We start from the raw sequence: 19292 nt of genomic DNA, 5'->3' as shown, positions 1-19292 counted from the left end.
TGAAGTGGGACTGCGGCTCTTGGTTGCCTTGACGACGGATGCTTTTTCAAGCAAATCAGCCAATGAAATGCGTACTGGTCGTCATACAAAAGGCCATGTGACTCTCTGGCTGCCTTTCAGCAGGAAGGGACAAGAAACACAAGGATTAATGACATGTGAATGACAGCAGTATGATTTTTCTTTATACTCTTTTAACTCTGTTTTTATTATGACTGCGGTCCCATAACTAAAGTGGATGTGTGAAATATATTTGAGGTTATATAGGGACTGGAAGTGTGTGCCTTAAGGCTACGGAGATGAAAGATTGCCACCTAGTGGACAATTCTGAAAATTACATCAGTGGAGTGATTTTGAAATAATAAAACACTTCAACCCTGAGAACGGCTTATATTAATTAAGTATGACATGAAAAGAAATCACCAGCCACCCGAGAAAGACAGTAACGACACATTTATATCGCCTGCTTATCAAATATTCTCACTCAATTCTCGTTGTTGTTGTTTTTTCTAATTATATTCTATAGAGAATCATCAACTATTTCTTAAAGGACTCAGTAATGTTTTGAAACTATACACTGTATATGTCCCTCAGACTCACAAAACTCATCTCGGAAAAAAGTTTAAAAAGCATTAGAGATGAAATCAATGTAAGAAAGAAAGATTTCAGGTTTTAAACCATTTAAAAGAAAGAAAGAAATTCATTAAAACAACAACTTTGCTATATTGCCATTGTTCTGTAATAATAATAAAAAAATAAAATCAAAGAAAGACAGAAAGAAAGAAAGAAAGAAAGAAAGAAAGAAAGAAAGAAACGATGTTGTTTTTGTGTTTTGCAACATAAGACAGCCCACCTGTAATGTAAGTAGGGTTGAGAGAGTGTGTGGTGTTGTGTGTATTGAGACACACAGGGTTTGGGCGTGTGCTGTAGCTCTAAGCGCCCTCTTCTTCTTCCCCCTACACACACACACTCTCTCTCTCTCTCTCTCTCTCTCTCTCTCTCTCTCTCTCTCTCTCTCTCTCACACACACACACACACACACACTGCTCGCCTATCAGTCGACCCACACCGGCAGCTCGTTGTTCGATGTTTGTGTTGATCGCATCTGCTTCAGCGAATCTGTAGCGCGCGAGAAGAAGAAAAAGAACACGCGCTGTCTAATGACGAAAACTGTTGAGAGCAGCAGAGCTTTGAGAGGAGCAGCGGGAGGGATGTCGACATATTATTGACTTGTGTTGAGTGTCGTCGAGACGAGCGAACAGCGCCGCGGATTTTGTAAGTACTAGTCCAGCTGCTGTCTTTCTATGCTGTGTGTCATGCAGGAATAACAGCAGCAACAAAATGTTCATTGTAGACGCTGTACGGAACATTTTATTGGCATCAAGGCATAAATCATTTCACCAGCATCTCGAAACTGAAGAACTACTACTGTAGTGAACATGGAAAACGAAACAAATGCGTCAAATCAGTGCGCGCGCCTGAATTCCATTCATCTCTAGTTCGTTACATTGTAGCGAGCTGTGCAACTATCATATATTCATACAGCGGTGGTACGTATGGTATGGACATAGTGATCGATGCAGGAGAAATGAGTTTATTTATACCAACAGACGAGAAACGTTCTGTGAAGAATAGTTTTTGTACTCTAGTGTAATGGTTTAGTTTATGGACGTTTTTGAAACTTATTATGTCATCATATAGATTGGTTGCCATTGTATTGTAAGGCTAGCAGAGATCCACTCAGCTAAATGACAACGTTGTTTACATTGCTCACCGTCTGAAAAGTCAATAAAGGTGATGTCATTGTATTTCAGCTGTAATGGGAGAAAGTAAAGGGATTCGCTGTATATTACACATATGCATAGCCTACGCACACGCGCGCGCACACACGCATATATATATATATATATATATATATTAGTGTGTGAATGTGTGTGTTTTGGAAGTTTTTAAATGGTGACATCCTACCTGGTACAGTGTGATCTCTAATTTTATGGGCAAAAAAATTATTTTGACACGGGTTAGTAATTAAAAGTTGAAGCCTGACATGTTTACCATGATCCAGAGCCTAAAAGCAATTTAAAATTCGTAAATTTCCAGAAGGGGAAAAAGAAAATTATTTTCACAGGTAAGGCTACATGACAGGTGGAGAAGTTAAAAATAGATTTTCAAATGGAATACTTGATGCAGTGTCCAGTGACCACAGCTGAACCTGATGGCTTGACTGATGTTTTTTAAAACATCAGATGACTTATAGTCAGATGACCTATAATTCTTTTTGATCTCATTAGCAAGTAATAGAGTAGTTGTATAATAACCTTTATTGGACTCATATTTGGTTAAATAAATATTATAGGTATGTTAACGGCTCCATATGTATGGAGATATAAAAATAGTTTAGGACATACTTTCAGATAAATATATAAAAAAGTGAATGGATGAAGATTCAGAAAAAAAATATTCAAGCACATCTTAGATGGTCAGCTGTTACATGTAGGTTCTTCTTATCTTCTCCTGAGGATCCATATTTTATAAAATAGGTTGTCAGAATTTCAAATCTAGTTTGGGAGGGATGAAATTACACAGGTTGTGAGTGAAATAGATTCTTCTGGCACTGAATCAAACATTTTAACTAAAACACAAATAGATCACTGTCAGGGAAAGTTTTGTAGAGAAGTTTCCCCTGCAGCCTAAAATAGCTTTCTTTTTGTCTAGTGTTACGACAAGGGTGATTTCATATATCTTAAATATTGTCAGCAATGAAAGTGCTTTACTCCAGGAAACACTGGTATACTTTACATAGATGTTGACTGGAATCCTTTTTTTATTATTTTTATTTTAACCTTTTCCTATAAACTCCCTGTCGGTTCTATTTCCTTGTTAGCTTATTTTCATTTGTTCAACACTGTTTCAAGTGTATAAGACCTATACTGATTCATTCAAACATTTTCTCAGTTCTTTTTTCCCTAAAATTTCCTTGTTCCTTGTTGCTTTCTTTCAGCTTCTGACTCAACAGCAGTAAGAATGACGGAATATAAGTTGGTGGTGGTAGGTGCAGGTGGCGTGGGCAAGAGTGCTCTGACCATCCAGCTCATTCAGAACCACTTTGTTGATGAATACGACCCAACCATTGAGGTAAGATAAAAGTCAAGATGGTATTTTCTGTCATTTACCTTTGTCTCATAATTAAAAGTTTATTATATATTTATATATTATACTTCAGCAATGAAATTCAGATGCCACAGGCTGATAGGTCCTTTACATGCAATCTGCAAGCAATCACATTACCACATGGCACAAGCTGATTGGCCTCTGCTGATCCTGCAGCAAATGAGATTGCTTTCCCAACATTTAAAGGGTTAGTTCACCCAAAAATGAAATTTCTGGCATCAAGTACTCACTTTCATGTCGTTCCAAACCTGCAAGATCTTCGTTCATCTTCGAAACAAAAATTAAGATATTTTTGATAAAATCCAAGGTTTTTTTATCCCCCATAGAAAGCAACGAAATTACCACATTCAAGGTCCAGAAAAGTAGTAAAGACATTGTTAAAATAGTCAACATGACTACAGTGGTTCAACCTTACTGTTATGAAGTGATGAGAATACTTTTTGTACATTCCCCCCACTTTAGGTCAAATAGTTCATAGTTTCCACTTTCTCTTTATCAGTAACAGGATATATTTTACAGTATATTGCAGTGCCAACTGAACAGTAAGAGAATTTAAAATATTCAGAAAAAAACATCTTACTTTGGATATTTATGATCTGTTCTTTCTCACAGGACTCATACAGGAAACAGGTGGTGATTGATGGAGAGACATGTTTGTTAGATATCCTGGATACTGCAGGTCAGGAAGAGTACAGTGCAATGAGAGACCAGTATATGAGGACTGGAGAGGGCTTTCTCTGTGTCTTTGCCATCAACAATACCAAGTCTTTTGAGGACATTCATCAGTACAGGTTAAATGATATGAAACAGAAGTATAAGAATACATCTCTTTGTTTCTTATAAAAAAAAATCATTATAAATGTTGATTGTTTGCGTTTCTTTTTAAAGGGAACAGATTAAGAGGGTTAAAGACTCAGATGATGTGCCTATGGTGCTTGTGGGTAATAAATGTGACCTACCAGCACGCACTGTGGACACAAGACAAGCCCAGGAACTCGCCCGTAGCTACGGTATACCCTACATTGAAACTTCAGCCAAGACAAGACAGGTTAGAAACATTTCAGCCAAATATATTCTGTTGTATAACCAATAATTCTGTCAAGTGTCAAGCAGTCCTAATTTCATGACAAGGCTGAATGTATATAGCTCAGAAAAGCTCTAATTAGTGTATGTGTTTCTGATTAGGGAGTGGAAGATGCCTTTTACACACTTGTCCGTGAAATCAGGCAGCATAAGTTGAGGAAACTGAACCCGCCAGATGACAACGGCCAAGACTGTATGAACTGCCGCTGTGTGGTGTCATGATCCGGTAAACACCTTTATTCTGTATGCTGGTGAACATTTTAAAGTGCCCCTATTATGCTTTTTAAGATATTACCTTTCATGTTGTGTGTAATATAGTTGTTTGTGAATGTAAAAGGTCTGCAAAGTTTCAAAGATCAAAGTGCACAATAAATTGAGTTATTGTCTCCCAAAAAAAGAACCAATTCTGAAGTCTACTTCCTGCATGAACCAACATAGGTTTGTAACAAATTTGCATAATGCCGGCAGCTGGTCTTCTTTGGCTGCCTGAAAACAATGTTTGACCCGCCCTCAAACACTGTAGTTGTAGCTGAGGCCTGGAAGAGTTTGATTCCTGTTGTTGACATGTCGAGAAGACTTTTCCTCTCTGCGAGAGCAAATCCACTTTGCATGCACTTCCAAAGGATGATGACTTGGGCTTGAATGTATACATTACTGTTCGTATCACAGTGTATAGAAGCTAGGGTTGGGCGTTTGAGCAGTAAGCTCAACTTCCATTGGAATAAATTAAAAATGCTCGCTCTGCTCCGCGCCAGTGGACACGCACCCCTGGAGAAAGAGAATATGCGCATGGAGCTGAAAGGGCTTGAATGAAGCGCATTTGGCTTTAGATAAAACTACTAGAGGATATAGCGCTGAAATATCATTACCACAAACAATCCTGAGTGCTGGTGGTGTGATCCACACCGGTGTTTTGGCACACTGCTCACTTCAACTAGAAACAGTAAAATGGTGATACCGTTCTGTCTCACGGTCTGCCGGGGTCTGGATGCAGATGGGGGCAATGCCGGCTCAACATCGTGATGTCTGTCAGCCATCAGTGATGGACAATGGCATTGTCTATAGGCCCAAACCTAATATAAGCGCTGAGGAGCCTCTGGAGCTGAAATTCAGATATGGTAATGGGAATTTACACCGTGTCTACACCGGATGCAACCGTTGACGTGTCCCATCGCTCCACGCCGCAACAGCTAGAAGCTGTCTACACTGGACGCGACAAAGCGCCTGTTGCAAATCCATTTGTCCTTCCTATGAGAAGTATCGCAAGTGCTTGGAGTACGTCATAAATAGAACGAGGTATCAGTTTACTGTCTGGGATTTGTCATGCCATGCCGCATCCAGTGTATACAACATCACTGATTATAATGGGTTCTGTTGTCTTTTGTCGTGTCATATTGTGCCGCTCGCTCCCGGTGTTAGTTTCTGACACGAGCTGTAAGCAATAGACCAATCACAACAGACTGGGCCATCTGTCCAAACAGAGCAGAGTAGGCTCTCAGAAAGGAGGGGTTTAGAGATCGAATCATTTATCAAACCGTTTCAGACACTGAGAAAATAGGCGATGCTACAGTGTATATCATGAGAAAATTAAAGTGTTTTTGTGACCTTGGATACATGTAAACCTATTGTAGGAGACCTCCAAAACAAAATTAGGAACCTTTAAAATAGAATAAAGGCATGTTCACACCAAGAACGATAAAGATATAGTTCTAAAAATCGTTCTAAATATAAAAGAATAGCAGAGTCCACACCACTACTATAATGATATAGAAGAACGATATCATTGGGATCACTTTCAGAATGATTTTTTTCTAGATGTTAAACGATAAAACACTGACAGCCAATCAGAATCCATTCTAATTTAGCGCATTTAAAATGGCAGACATTGCAGAGAATGTAATCGCCGAGGTCCATAAAAATCAACCACTGTTTGACAAGTCAAACCTATTTTCAAGGATAATTCAAAGAAAATGGATCTATGGAAAACAATCGGTCATACCCTCGGAATAAATGTTGAGAAGTATTAATCGAGCAAACAGTGTAACAAAATTACCTCAGGTGTCCAGTGCTAGTTTTGACAACATTGCCTTGCTTCCTTTGAAGCTGCAGTGAAAAAGACTAGGCGTTGTTTTTATTCCACTATATTGACTTTGTCAGCTAAATTCACTGTTAGATTAGATCGATTACACTAGCTATTCACTCGAAATATAGCATGCTGAGGACATCTGCTGGTTAAAACTGTGTAAATACAACAAGAACAGCAAAACATGTTAAACGACATGTACACACTTTGAAACCGCAGCGTGTGAGTTTAGAATAAACAGACCGTTATCGTTCGCTGGTGTGGACGCAAATATAGTTATCGTTCTTGGTGTGAACGGGCCTTAATAGAGGCACTTTAATATATGATTTCAAATATGCAACTAAGTATATAGATATGTGATTCTCAATAACTTCAACATACAAGTATTCATAGATAATTAAGCCATTGTGTACTGCTACATGTGTACTCAGTTCTCCCCTTCTCTTTGCAGTGATTGTGCATGGCGTGGCTTTTAGAGCAGTGCAGCCCTACAGACCACAAACACTGCAACACCTACACAGACGCTGGACGTTTAGAGGAGACTGTGTAAAAGGGAAATCTTTATTCTGGCAGCCCTGCAGTCTTCTTAGGGATGTTCCCGTCTCTGTCCTTTACTGGAAAGGAAAGAAGTTGTACCTCATTTTAATGGTCTCAACACTGGAGTTGCTACGACTGGATGAGAGCTGTCACACTTAAATATATTTACATTAAACAAACTATCTACTCTTAACTGAAAGAAATAGCTCAGAAAATAACCACTCATATTGCTTTGTCAGATGTGTATGTTAGAAAAACACTTTACGAGATAGAGAGGAGAATTACTACATCAGTTAGATTAGCATATGTCTGGATGTGAGGAAGATTTGTATTGTCATTTGCTTAGAGGAAGTCTAACCTAATAAAATGTACATAATTCATTACGTTCTCTTGCAAAGAGAATAGTCATATGCAGTATGTGTATCACAAGTTATAGTGCAATAGATTGCGATCAGAAGGTACATCTCCGATAGGACATGCTATGGAATCGCATTTATTCTTTTTGTTTTTGAATGGCCCTCGGGGTCTTTGAATTGTGGCTTGATTAAATATCCAGATGTGATGCTTTTCATTTATGCTATTAGACAAATGCATCACAAATAATTGCATTGGCTAAAGAAGACAAATAAATGAAGGTCTCTTTAAAATATATATATATATATATATATACTTGTTGGAAAATGAATGCAAACTTTAAACTTAAAAGCTTAGACTGAAAAACATTTGTTGATATTCTTGCCAGAACTGTGCTGTTCCCATGTTCAGGGCATAAAGTTGAAACTTTAAGTCATTACATGCCTAGAATCATATTTTCTAATCTTCAACTGCATTTTTTCCCCTTGTGCTTTTATGAAGAAAATTTTTCATGTTTGAGTAAAAATACTTCTATCAGACATTAGATTGCTTGTATTATACAGAACCGTCTTTCTGTTAGATTTCAAATCTAAACAAAGGTCTTTCTATAATTAATTTACATGAATCAGATGAACACCTAACAATGTCTTTGACTAGCAGTGAGTGTCTTCTTTTTCTGGCTGAAATTTGATGATTTTGCCCGATAAGGATTGCAGAGTGTTTTGTTCTATTGATTGTTCTCAAGGACATACATGGGCGGATATGATTCTCCCTTTAAATCACATGTCAGTAGCTATGGTTATGACCTTCAAGGGTTTCTGTCAGAATGCTGTGGGCATCCAGATCGTTTTGATGGATTTGCTCTGCCACAGAGTAATGTGGGTTTATCACATGGTGCCACTTACTGAATATTGTTGTACATTAAGATTGTTGGTTAATGGCCATTTTCCAAAACACTCTTATTAACATTATGTAAAATACACAAATACATGACCTCGAATTACATTGGACCTCTACTATGTTATTCTGTTTTGAACATGTCATATGCCAAATGCTGCTAATACATTTTTTTTTTTTTTTTTTTTTTTTTTTTAAAAACAACAACAATAGCAGAACACAGCGTTATAGTAGCGTTCCTACATAAGAAATTGCAAAAGGTAGTGTTGGTTCTGGTATTAAATAAATTAGTTTTTGCAGCAATTAATACTTAAACATTCGTTTTTAAGGAGTTTTTCTTATTTGGTGTCTATGGTGTGAAGACAACACTGAATATCATTTTAACAATCTGTGATTTGTGCCTACCATTATGACTATTGTGTAAAGAAAGTGTCAAATAAAGAGGCTTGTTTTGATTTCCTTAACATGTTTTACATTTTAATATTTAAACATCTTTAAAAAGTCACATTTTACTTAATTACTACATCCTAAAGATGAATTTATAATGTTCAAAATTATTTTTGTAGCAATACTGTAGTGCAGCAGAACCTGCTTTTCTGCCAATGATGTGTGCAACTGCGTCATCAGTCATCTGACCGGAAGTGAAGTAATGCAAGCCGTGATTTCCTTGTTAGTAATGGAAGCGATGATTTGGTGTTTATGAGTTTACGTCCATAACACAACTACATAATTTAACTGGTAAACGCTGTACAGTCTTTTTAAGTAATACACTAGTTCATAATCGTTGTAAACATGGCGGCAATGAACGACAGTTCACTACGGAAAATGCTGGCGAAGGTATGTTAAACACTTGTATACCAAAAGAGATATTTCCAAAGTGATTTCTATGATCTGAGTAATGTTTTTCTTGTCTACGCAGATTTATAAATACAGGGATCTGACCGCACGCGACTTAACAAACGTTACGCCTCACTATAAAGATCTTAAACCTGTGATGGACAACTACGGTAAGACTTACCGTGGCTCCAAACTTCAACTAAACTTATAAATGTTTGAGTGTCATTGTTTATATTTCAAAGCAACTGATAGTTAGTTTCAATAAAGATAACAAGAAAATAAGTTTGCAGCGTTTTAAATTCGGCTGTATAAAGTAATTTATACTTTTGTTTTCATTTTTAGTTATATGTATACTAAATGAAAACACAAGTATTTGTACACTTTTTTTGTCAAAAGTTGGAATATGTGCATAGTTAATTTAATTCTACCTGTGGTTACTCTGCTAAGACACCTGTGTGAACCTGAGAAGAACTTCATACTTGCCTTAAAAATCAGCTTGACACCAGTTAGTTGAAAATATTTTCCAAAAATGTTAATTTTTATTCAGCGTTAATTCTGATAAAAGGTTCACTGTCGTTTTTTTATCAGGGTTTTTTTTTTTTTTTTTTTTTGTCATGTTTTAAGTGTCGCTTTGGTGCCATTGTGTACACTGTTGAGATATTCTGATTGTTGGTTGTGCAGTAGGGGAGAGAGATAAAATGTTCTTAATCTAGCAAACCTGCATATTTTTATATGGGCCCATCATATACATGTCATGTGTTACAGATGCACATAAGAAAAGTGGTAAACTTGTTTTAAATGCAAAAAAAAGGGGGAAAAAAAGTGTTTGGCATTTGTCAGTGTGCTTATAAAAATTATTTTTATTTCAAAGCAAAAAATATTTTACTAGAGATTGGCTATGAATTATTAAATGAAGCCTATTACCTAAAGTGGTAGCTGTGGGGTAAAATGTGTCAGATGCTTTAGAAAGGAAATACTGTTACATAAGTCTCATTGAAAAATGAGATGTTCAAAGAATCTGAAGGATTGCTGGCAAAGAGAAACCCACCTTTCAAAGCAAACGATCAAGGATTTTCCCCATAAAATTATGTATTAACGTGTTGGGAAACTTCAAAGAGAGAACCGTGTTTAATATTTCCTTGCAAAAAATATATAAATATATACTGCACTGCTTTGAAAAATTCTGAATAATACACAAACTCAAGGCTGTTTTATAGATATGTTAAAGAAACTTTTTTTTTTTTTTTTTTTTTGTATAAACGACTCCTCTGTGTTCATATATTTATTGTAATGTTAATGTTTTAGTCCTTTGATTTTTCTGAGTGATATCAATTCATTTTGTACTGTAAATATATTTCCCTGGCCTGCACTCATTTAGCATTTTTTTTATTTCAGTGTTTAATGATGGCTCTACCAAAGAGCTGCTGAGTCTCACAGGAACAGTGCCAGTAAACTACCGAGGTATAGAGACACTGCTTTCAAAGAAGTGTTTGAGTTTTTTCCACTCTTCAGACTGCCTTAACAATTCAGCTGTATCCAGATGAGTAATTTCCTTATGATGAACCCTTTTAACTATTTAATATTTTCCTCATCTATAGGAAATGTGTACAACATTCCCATCTGCCTGTGGCTTCTTGACACGTATCCCTACAATCCTCCCATCTGTTTTGTCAAACCTACAAGTGCCATGATGATAAAAACCGGGAAACACGTTGATGCCAATGGAAAGATTTACCTCCCATACCTGCATGAATGGAAACCTGTAAGTGTGTTTTTAAAATCTTTGTCCATTTAATTTCGGAGGGCGTAAACTTATGCACATTTCCTTTGCTTTGCTCTTCTCTTCTTTAGCCCCAGTCTGATTTGTTGGGACTGATCCAGGTGATGGTTGTGGTGTTTGGAGAGGAACCACCAGTCTTCTCACGGCCCACTACTCAGGCTACTCAGGCAACTTACCCAGCTTTCTCGGCAGCAGGCCCACCTAACAGTGAGCTTATAGTGCATTTTAAGATTTATGTTACAATTGTAAGAGCATTTTGACTTTGAGAATTAGCAATAATTTAATTACTTTTTTTTTTTTTCTCTTCTTTCCAGCTTCTTACCTGCCAAGCACACCAGGCTTGCCTTATAGTCAAGGACACTCTGCCAATCCAGGGTAAGTGCTTTCAGTGTGCATGTCACTATGTCTATGACTATGTACACAAAAGTTTAGAGCCATTCATTTTATGTAATGATGCTTAAAATTCAGCTTTGCCATCGCATTAATAAATTACATTTTAAAACATATCATTTTCATGATATAAATTTCAATAGAAAACTGTTATTTTAAATGTAAATTTTTGACCAATGTTTTCCACTTCTGATGTAATTTCTATTGAGAAATTACTATTGTAGTAATTAAATATTTGCTTAGTTTTCACCAAAGCTCACTCTGCTATAGATCATTAAACCGTTACTCTGCCTCAGAAGTCTGTCTAAAATCAGTTTCGTGAGGTACCTTCATGCGCAAACGCTGCCTACAAAGTTGTTGCCTGACAAGGCAGCGAGGCAACAAGTCAGCTGCCTACGTTTTTTTTATAGTCAAGGACACTCTGCCAATCCAGGGTAAGTGCTTTCAGTGTGCATGTCACTATGTCTATGACTATGTACACAAAAGTTTAGAGCCATTCATTTTATGTAATGATGCTTAAAATTCAGCTTTGCCATCGCATTAATAAATTACATTTTAAAACATATCATTTTCATGATATAAATTTCAATAGAAAACTGTTATTTTAAATTGTAATTTAAATGTTAATACACAGTAGTTAAAGACACCTAAAATAAAGTGGGTCAAGAATGCATTTTTCAGCACAGAGACATTTATTTTTATACCAGCATTCAGAGACATGAGCATACTGTGAATCAGGCGTTCTTAACTCTGGCCCTCAAGATCCACTTTCCTGCAGAGTTTAGCTCCAACCCTTATTAAACTCGCCTGCCTATATAGGGCTGTGTCCAAAAGCTTAAAAATGCTGCCTTCGAAGGATGCATTCCAAGGTAGGAAGGCATTCAAGGCACGTCCGAATCCAGTGTAAGCTTCACTTCCTGTCTCCTGAGATACCTTCATCTGATCTGCCTAGTGCCTCTGATATCCCATTAAGATGGCTTCTGAATGTTGTGGTTGGTGGTCAGTTTGTGTGTAAATGTAAATTTTTGACCAATGTTTTCCACTTCTGATGTAATTTCTATTGAGAAATTACTATTGTAGTAATTAAATATTTGCTTAGTTTTCACCAAAGCTCACTCTGCTATAGATCATTAAACCGTTACTCTGCCTCAGAAGTCTGTCTAAAATCAGTTTCGTGAGGTACCTTCATGCGCAAACGCTGCCTACAAAGTTGTTGCCTGATAAGGCAGCGAGGCAACAAGTCAGCTGCCTACGTTTTTTTTGGAACCAGCCTAGTAGTACTGAAGACCTTGATTAGCTTTTTCAGGTGTGTTTGATTAGAGTTAGAGCAAAACTGGATCGGAAAGTGGGTCTCGGGGACCAGAGTTGAGACCTGCTGTAAATGAAAAAATACACACAGGTGAAAGCATCCTAAGTTTCTCAGAGACTCATGAAAATCATGTGATACACTCAAGGCTGGTTTTGTGCACAAATGAAACAACATGAAGAACATGAGTAAGAATTAATTATTTTTTATTAAATTAGTGAGCAGAATTGGCAAACTCCAGTATAGCTGAACTAAGCTGGACGATGACATCACTGTTTTCTCCAGAGCCGATGTATAGATGAATTAACTAAATTAATAACTATTGATTTTTACAAAGGAATGAATCAATACCGAACTTACTTAAGTTGGACAATGACACCATTTTCTTCTAGAGCTGCTGTGCATCCAAAATTATTTGCCAGTTATCACTGTAAAGCTGCTTTGACAAAATTTGCATTGTAAAAAGCGCTATATAAATATAGATATACATGATAGTTCCTATACTGACTCATGAGTAGAATCGTATTTTCCTTTTGAAGAATTATGTGGATTCTTGTGATATTTTGTAGATATTGGACATGTAAATTAATGTCTTGGTTGGTGCCGTTTATCAGTTCTAACTATACTACATCACTGACAGGCTTGTGACAGATCATTAATGTAAGCACAGGCTGTTGTGTCTGAAGTGATTATAAAGAGATGGGACAAAGAGATTGGGTGTGTCAAAAGAACAAATGTGCACAGTAAGCCTTGCTGTTTAAATGCTATTTCTCTGTTATGTGATGAAATTTTACTGTATATTTTTAGTCACACTATAAATTAGATGGCCTAATACCTAAACACCTTCAAGACTATGGAATGACTGTTTAACTAAATGTTGTTCTGGAAAATTACCACATTTACTGCTAATGAGTTTGAGGTATGGTTAGGTTTAGGGGTAAGTGTAACATTAGGATTACGGGTTAGAGTAAGGTTTGTGAGGTTTGAGTTACAGTTAGGGGAAAATTTGACAGTGTAACTACAAATGTTAATTAAAGCTGCAAGCAGCGATGAAAGGGCCCTCACACCCAGGCTCACCGCCACCCATTGGCCTTAGGAAAACAGTGAAAAGTGGGCGACATGCATGTAAGCGAGTAAATACAGGAGAATTATGGTAAAATCATTTAAAAGTGCCACACTTCCTACTGCCAACAGGTGGCGCTTTGACTATAACTGAATATTGCAATGCAGATGTCTTTAGGCCAGGACTATTATCAAACGTGAAGTTTGGAGCAGATCGGACATTGTATGCCTGAGTTACAACAACTTCCTGTTTCGTGGCGTTAATCGCATACATTAGCACGTAGCTAAGTGTTGCATAATTTAACGTGTTTCTAGCATGTTTGGTACTTCGTGGCATATTGAAATTAGTTCCTGGGATTGAATTACAGTGTGAAGCATGCCATTTCCTGTTGCCAGCAGGTGGCGCTACGACTAACTGAATATTGTCATATAGATGTCTTTAGGCCAGGACTCTTATCACACATGTGAAGTTTGAGGCACATCAGACATAGTAAGCCTGAGTTACAACAGCTTCCTCCTTCATGGCGAAACATCAGACTTTGTCAGGCTGCCACGGACACACCCTCCAACGAAAACTCAAGATCTTTGATATTTATCATCACTAAGGTCTTAAGATTAGACTGACAACATATGATGTTGATCTGGTTAAATCTCTATGAGGAGTTAATCACAGTGTAAAACATGTCATTTCCTGTTGCCCACAGGTGGCGCTATGACTGTAACTGTATATTGTCATGAAGATGTCTTCAGGTCACTACTCTAATAAAACGTGAAGTTTGGGGCAGATCCGACATTGTATACCCGAGTTATAAGAACTTCCTGTTTCATGACGAAACATCGAACTTTGTCAGGCCACCACGGACACGCCCTTTAGTGAAAAATCTAGATCTTTGCAATTTAACGTCGCAAAGGCCTTTAGATTAGACTGACCAAATATGACATTGATCTGATTAAAGCTCTAGGAGGAGTTCGTTAAAGTACAACGTCTGGAAATGGCAAAAAATGGCAAGTTAATTCAAAATATCTGACTTCCTGTTCAGTTTCAGATTTTGCTCCAAGAGACTTTATTGTAGGTATTGGGCTGTTAAACGTGTGTACCGAATTTCAAAATCTACATGAAATGTAGCGCGAGGGGCACTTCATTAGGTGGCGTTATCGAGCCATTTTGCCCCGCCCAATTCTGAAACCCATAACAGACGTAAATTTTCACCACTTCTGATGCGTGTGCAAAGTTTCATGAGTTTTCGAGCATGTTCAGGCCCTCGAAAATGTGATTCACTTTGGAGAAGAATAATAATAAACGGAGCAATTCCAATAGGGTCCTCACACCATCGGTGCTCGGGCCCTAATTAAATGCAAGTACTTTAAATGTAATTATAATGCACCAGCATGTATGTACATTATAAGCAAATTGTTAAGTACATAGTTGTTAAGGCCACCTAATATAAAGCTTGACCATAATTTCTTTTGTCTTACAGGGGATTTCAGGGCTACCCTTATCCTGCAGCAGCCTCTGGATACCCCGCTACCTCAGGGTCCTCTCTCTATACCCCGGTGCAGTCTATGACTACAGTAGGTGAGCAATAGTAGTGAAATCTCAGAAACCAGGAATCAAAAATCATGCATTTCTAAACTATCCGTCTCAAAAACAAGTGCACTACCATTGGGGTCAGTAAGACTTTAATTACAGTTTACCACGAAATTATGAAGTGGTACAGCTGTTTTCAACATTGATAAGAAGAAATGTTTCTTTAGCACCAAATCAGCATATTAGAATGATTTCTAAAATTCAGCTTTGAAATAAATTACATTTTAAAATATATTAAAATTGAAAGCAGTTATTTTAAACTGTATCTTTACTGTATTTTTGATAATAAATGCAGCCTTGTTGAGCAACTTAAGACACTACTTTTAAGAACATTAATAAATCTTAACAACCACAAACTTTGAACGGTAGTGAACTTGAAAAAAAAAAACTGTACTTTGAAAAACCTGCAAATATTTTTGCTGTGTTTCAGGGCCCACTCGTGATGGTACCATCGGAGAGGACACAATCCGTGCATCTTTGGTCTCTGCGGTCAGTGACAAATTGCGCAGGCGGATGAAAGAAGAGATGGATCGAGCACAGGCAGAGCTGGATGCCCTGAAAAGGACAGAGGAGGACCTGAAGAGAGGACACCAGAAGCTGGAGGAGATGGTGACCAAACTAGACCTGGAAATGGTATGAGAGATTGAGGAAAAAAAAAAAAAAATTGTAATTGCACAATTACACTTGAAATGAGCCAAACATTCTGATTTGTTGTTGATGATACCTCAGATAATAGTGACTGATGCTTATAACGAGTGTTGTCAAAAGTACCAATACTTCGGTACCAAGTCGGTACTGAAATGTTAACAATGTGACGATACCAGCCTTTCCCCCTAGCATTTTGAGCACTGTTGAGCAGATTCTGTCTGACTTAAAACTTACCTCTGATTGGCCATTGTGTTCACACGCTCAACAGATATGTCTGTGATTGGCTACAATGATGAATGCTTCAAAAACGGGGCCGAACGCTTAGACAGATACAGTGTTTCAAAGTACATGGTAGTGTTTGAAAGCAGCCGGTCATCAGCGGATCGGTTCGCTGATAGACGCCTGCTTTCAAATGCTCCTGTGTGTATCTGTGTAAGCACTCAGTGAAGAGCGTGAACGATTTCTATTTACAACATGTTTTTGAAGCATTGATCATTGTATCCAATCACAGACATATATGTTGAGCGTATGAACACAATGGCCAATCGGAGGTGTTTAAGTTAGTCAGAATCCACTCAACAGTGCTCAGAATGCTAAGGGGAAATGCTGGTATCGTCACATTTTTTACATTTCACTACCAACTTGATACTGAAGTACCGGTACTTTTGAAAACCCTACTTGTAACTCTACTCATTTATACAATATAAGTCACTTTTTAACAAAGTATCTGCCTAACGTAATACTTTTAAATATTTAATAAAATGTTAAGATGTTCTTTCCATTGAATCGCAGGCTGATGTGGACAAAAACATTGGTTGCCTCAAGCAGAAAGATGAGGAGCTGACTGCTGCTCTGGAAAGAATGCAGAACCAATCTGAGGACAATGACATTGATGATGTGATTGTGCCCACCGCTCCTCTTTATAAGCAGATTCTGAACCTATACGCTGAAGAAAACGCCATAGAGGACACTATCTTCTACTTGGGTGAAGCGTTACGCAGAGATGTCATTGACTTGGATGTCTTTCTCAAGGTTAGTCAACAGCCCTTTTTGTCATTGTCATGTTGTCTAAGCTAAAACACAATATTGGAAATATATTAATGTGAATATTCTGTTGTGTGTGTTTGTGTGCAGCATGTGCGCCTTCTTTCTAGAAAACAGTTCCAGTTGCGAGCCTTGATGCAGAAGGCCAGGAAAATAGCAGGCCTCAGTGACCTGTACTGACCTGCCCAAATAAATCATTCTCCCTCTTAGCTCTACCACATGGTAAACTAAATTACAGACTTTGTGATATGAAGGTGATTGCAATTTACCCAGGACCAAAACCCCCAAATCTCTGTGAAATGAAGAGTTTACATTCATAGCACCATGATTACAGACAACAAGTGCATTAAATATATCTTTATTATGTGACTATATATATATATATATATAAGGTCCCTCTCGACAAACCTTTAAGGTTTGTCAAGAGGGAAACAAAGAAAGGAAATCATACAGTTGCAAGAGACATTTTTGCTCAGCTAAGGAGTTTAGCATAGCCTTATAAAAACAGCAATCGTTGCACTTTTTGTAACCTGTGCCTCATATTCTTCTAAAGTGTCTTTTCAGATACAGGGTAAAGGTAAAGAAGTTTGGGAAAGACATTCAATATGCTCAACCTGAATGTTAGTCTTATTTTTATATTGTTTAATCTCCAAATATGTACCTGTACTGAATAATTCTCCTAAAATCAGCACTTTGTTTTATTTTTAGATAAATTAGTAAACCAATCTACTTTAACATCTCAGAATCTAATTGTATCACTATTAATGCTTTATCATTTTCATCTTGCACTACATAACACATTTTGCAGTTCTGCTTGTGATAACAGTAGTTATGCAGCCAGTTTACATGAATGTACTTGGTTAAACTTCAAGCATATTATGTAGTCATCTTCAGATTTAACTTATCTATTTGAGATATGATGTATAAAACCACATAGTATGAAGGGAACTTTTTGCAGCAAAGAATATAATGGCATTATAATCAAGTGTTTTGCTTACAATCAAGGGAAACAAGGGAATGACCAAATCATTGTGCAGTATGTCTTTGAGGTGTGATGGTATTTAAAATGTTAAATGAATATCTGTAATAAAAAAATATTAAATCTGGGTCTGGTTATCTAAATATCTTACACTGTCACACTAGATGTTTGACATATTTTTAAAATGTAAAAAACAACTGATCAGGGTTGACAAGTCTGCGGTTTTTCCCACTGAACTGGGCTACTTTTACATTTTTTCATTTCCATGGTAACAGATTGGTGGGTCTTTCCAGTATTGTTGCTAGTAAATTAAAAATAGTATCATAAGTCAATTATGGAAGCATTTTTTAAAATAAACTTAAGAATATCTTGATTATTTTATTTTAGATTGTATTCTGTAAATAGTTCATTTTTAAAGGGATAGTTCACCCAAAAATGAAAATGTCATCATTTAACAGTTGATGGGCCCCACTGAGTTTCATAGTGTTTTTTTTTTTTTTTTTCTCTCCATACTATGAAAGTCAGTGGTGCCCATTCATTGTTTGGTTGACCATATTCTTAAAAATATCTTCTTTTGTGTTCAACAGAAGAAAGAAAATCATACAAGTTTGGAACAACTTGAGGGTGAGTAAATAATGAGAGAATTTTAATTTTTGGGTGAACTATCCCTTTAAGTAGTTCTAAAATAAAGGATTACCACCCCCACCAATGAAATTTTTTCACCAGCTGTCAAACTTAAAGTAAGATTATTTTATTTATGAAAACAGACTGTTTATGATTACTATTATACAGTCATTTTCAGGTTATAATAATAATAATAATGACTGTAAAATATGCATTTTTGGGAGTGGCATATTTTGAGTTTTGGTATTTGGGTTAATTTAATTGGTCATTGGGTCAGTTTTGATTGGCCAATGATTTTGTTTTGTAGATCTGGCAACCCTGCAATCTATTCCATATGTCTTAGCACCCTTGTCAGCCAGCATAGCTGTAGCCTTAGATTTGAAATATGTTGAAACTACAAAAGTAGACCATACAAATAGTGTGCCATATAAGTCTACTATTACCATACACTCTTAGAAGAAAAGGTTCTGTCTGGCGCTTCTTTTAGTTTTATATGAACATACTGTTTTAAAGGGTTAGTTCACCCAAAAATGACATTTCTATCATTAATTACTCACCCTCGTGTCGTTCCACACCCGTAAGACCCTCGTTCATCTTCGGAACACAAGATATTTTTGATGAAATCCAAGGTTTTTTTTTTTATCTCCTATATAAAGCAACATAATTACAGTCATTCAAGGTCCAAACACTGAAGCACTGAACATTCACTGCGTATGAGACTGACAGGGTAGAGAAGAAATTGTTGAATAAAGTTTTTGTTTTTGCACACAAAAAGTATTCTTGTTTACTTCATAACATTAAGGTTGAACCACTGTAGTCACATGGACTATTTTTTAACGATGTCTTTAATACCTTTCTGGACCTTGAATGATGGTAATTATGTTGCTTTCTATGGGGGATAAAAAATAAAAA

General features: G+C 36.8%; 2 protein-coding genes across 2 annotated transcripts; both read left to right on the top strand.

Moving 5' to 3' along the window:
- Positions 1–961: 961 nt before the first annotated feature.
- hrasb (HRas proto-oncogene, GTPase b) lies at positions 962–8310 on the top strand. The gene is made up of 6 exons (XM_051900927.1): positions 962–1272; positions 2999–3132; positions 3781–3959; positions 4057–4216; positions 4354–4477; positions 6786–8310. Exons 2-5 carry the CDS (start codon positions 3022–3024, stop codon positions 4471–4473), a joined length of 570 nt encoding a protein of 189 aa, XP_051756887.1. The 5' UTR covers positions 962–1272; positions 2999–3021; the 3' UTR covers positions 4474–4477; positions 6786–8310.
- Positions 8311–8738: 428 nt separating this feature from the next.
- On the top strand, positions 8739–17883 carry tsg101b (tumor susceptibility 101b). The gene is made up of 10 exons (XM_051900921.1): positions 8739–8959; positions 9042–9129; positions 10355–10420; positions 10558–10721; positions 10811–10946; positions 11054–11114; positions 14976–15073; positions 15516–15718; positions 16526–16765; positions 16868–17883. Exons 1-10 carry the CDS (start codon positions 8915–8917, stop codon positions 16955–16957), a joined length of 1191 nt encoding a protein of 396 aa, XP_051756881.1. The 5' UTR covers positions 8739–8914; the 3' UTR covers positions 16958–17883.
- Positions 17884–19292: the final 1409 nt, after the last annotated feature.

The sequence above is a fragment of the Ctenopharyngodon idella genome, chromosome 7 (genome assembly GCF_019924925.1).
Source record: "Ctenopharyngodon idella isolate HZGC_01 chromosome 7, HZGC01, whole genome shotgun sequence".
NCBI classification, from domain to species: Eukaryota; Metazoa; Chordata; class Actinopteri; order Cypriniformes; family Xenocyprididae; genus Ctenopharyngodon; species Ctenopharyngodon idella.
The sequence above is the reverse complement of the archived record's forward strand: the minus strand, read 5'-3'. Positions and strand labels throughout refer to the sequence as shown.

Bases quoted from the DNA above. Each gene is read 5' to 3' on its own strand.
- hrasb (XM_051900927.1), top strand. From the start codon at position 3,022: ATGACGGAATATAAGTTGGTGGTGGTAGGTGCAGGTGGCGTGGGCAAG. The intron at 3,960-4,056 runs GTTAAATGATAT...TTCTTTTTAAAG, and splicing joins GAGGACATTCATCAGTACAG to GGAACAGATTAAGAGGGTTA. The intron at 4,217-4,353 runs GTTAGAAACATT...GTTTCTGATTAG, and splicing joins CTTCAGCCAAGACAAGACAG to GGAGTGGAAGATGCCTTTTA.
- tsg101b (XM_051900921.1), top strand. From the start codon at position 8,915: ATGGCGGCAATGAACGACAGTTCACTACGGAAAATGCTGGCGAAG. The intron at 9,130-10,354 runs GTAAGACTTACC...TTTTTATTTCAG, and splicing joins ACCTGTGATGGACAACTACG to TGTTTAATGATGGCTCTACC. The intron at 10,421-10,557 runs GTATAGAGACAC...CCTCATCTATAG, and splicing joins AGTGCCAGTAAACTACCGAG to GAAATGTGTACAACATTCCC.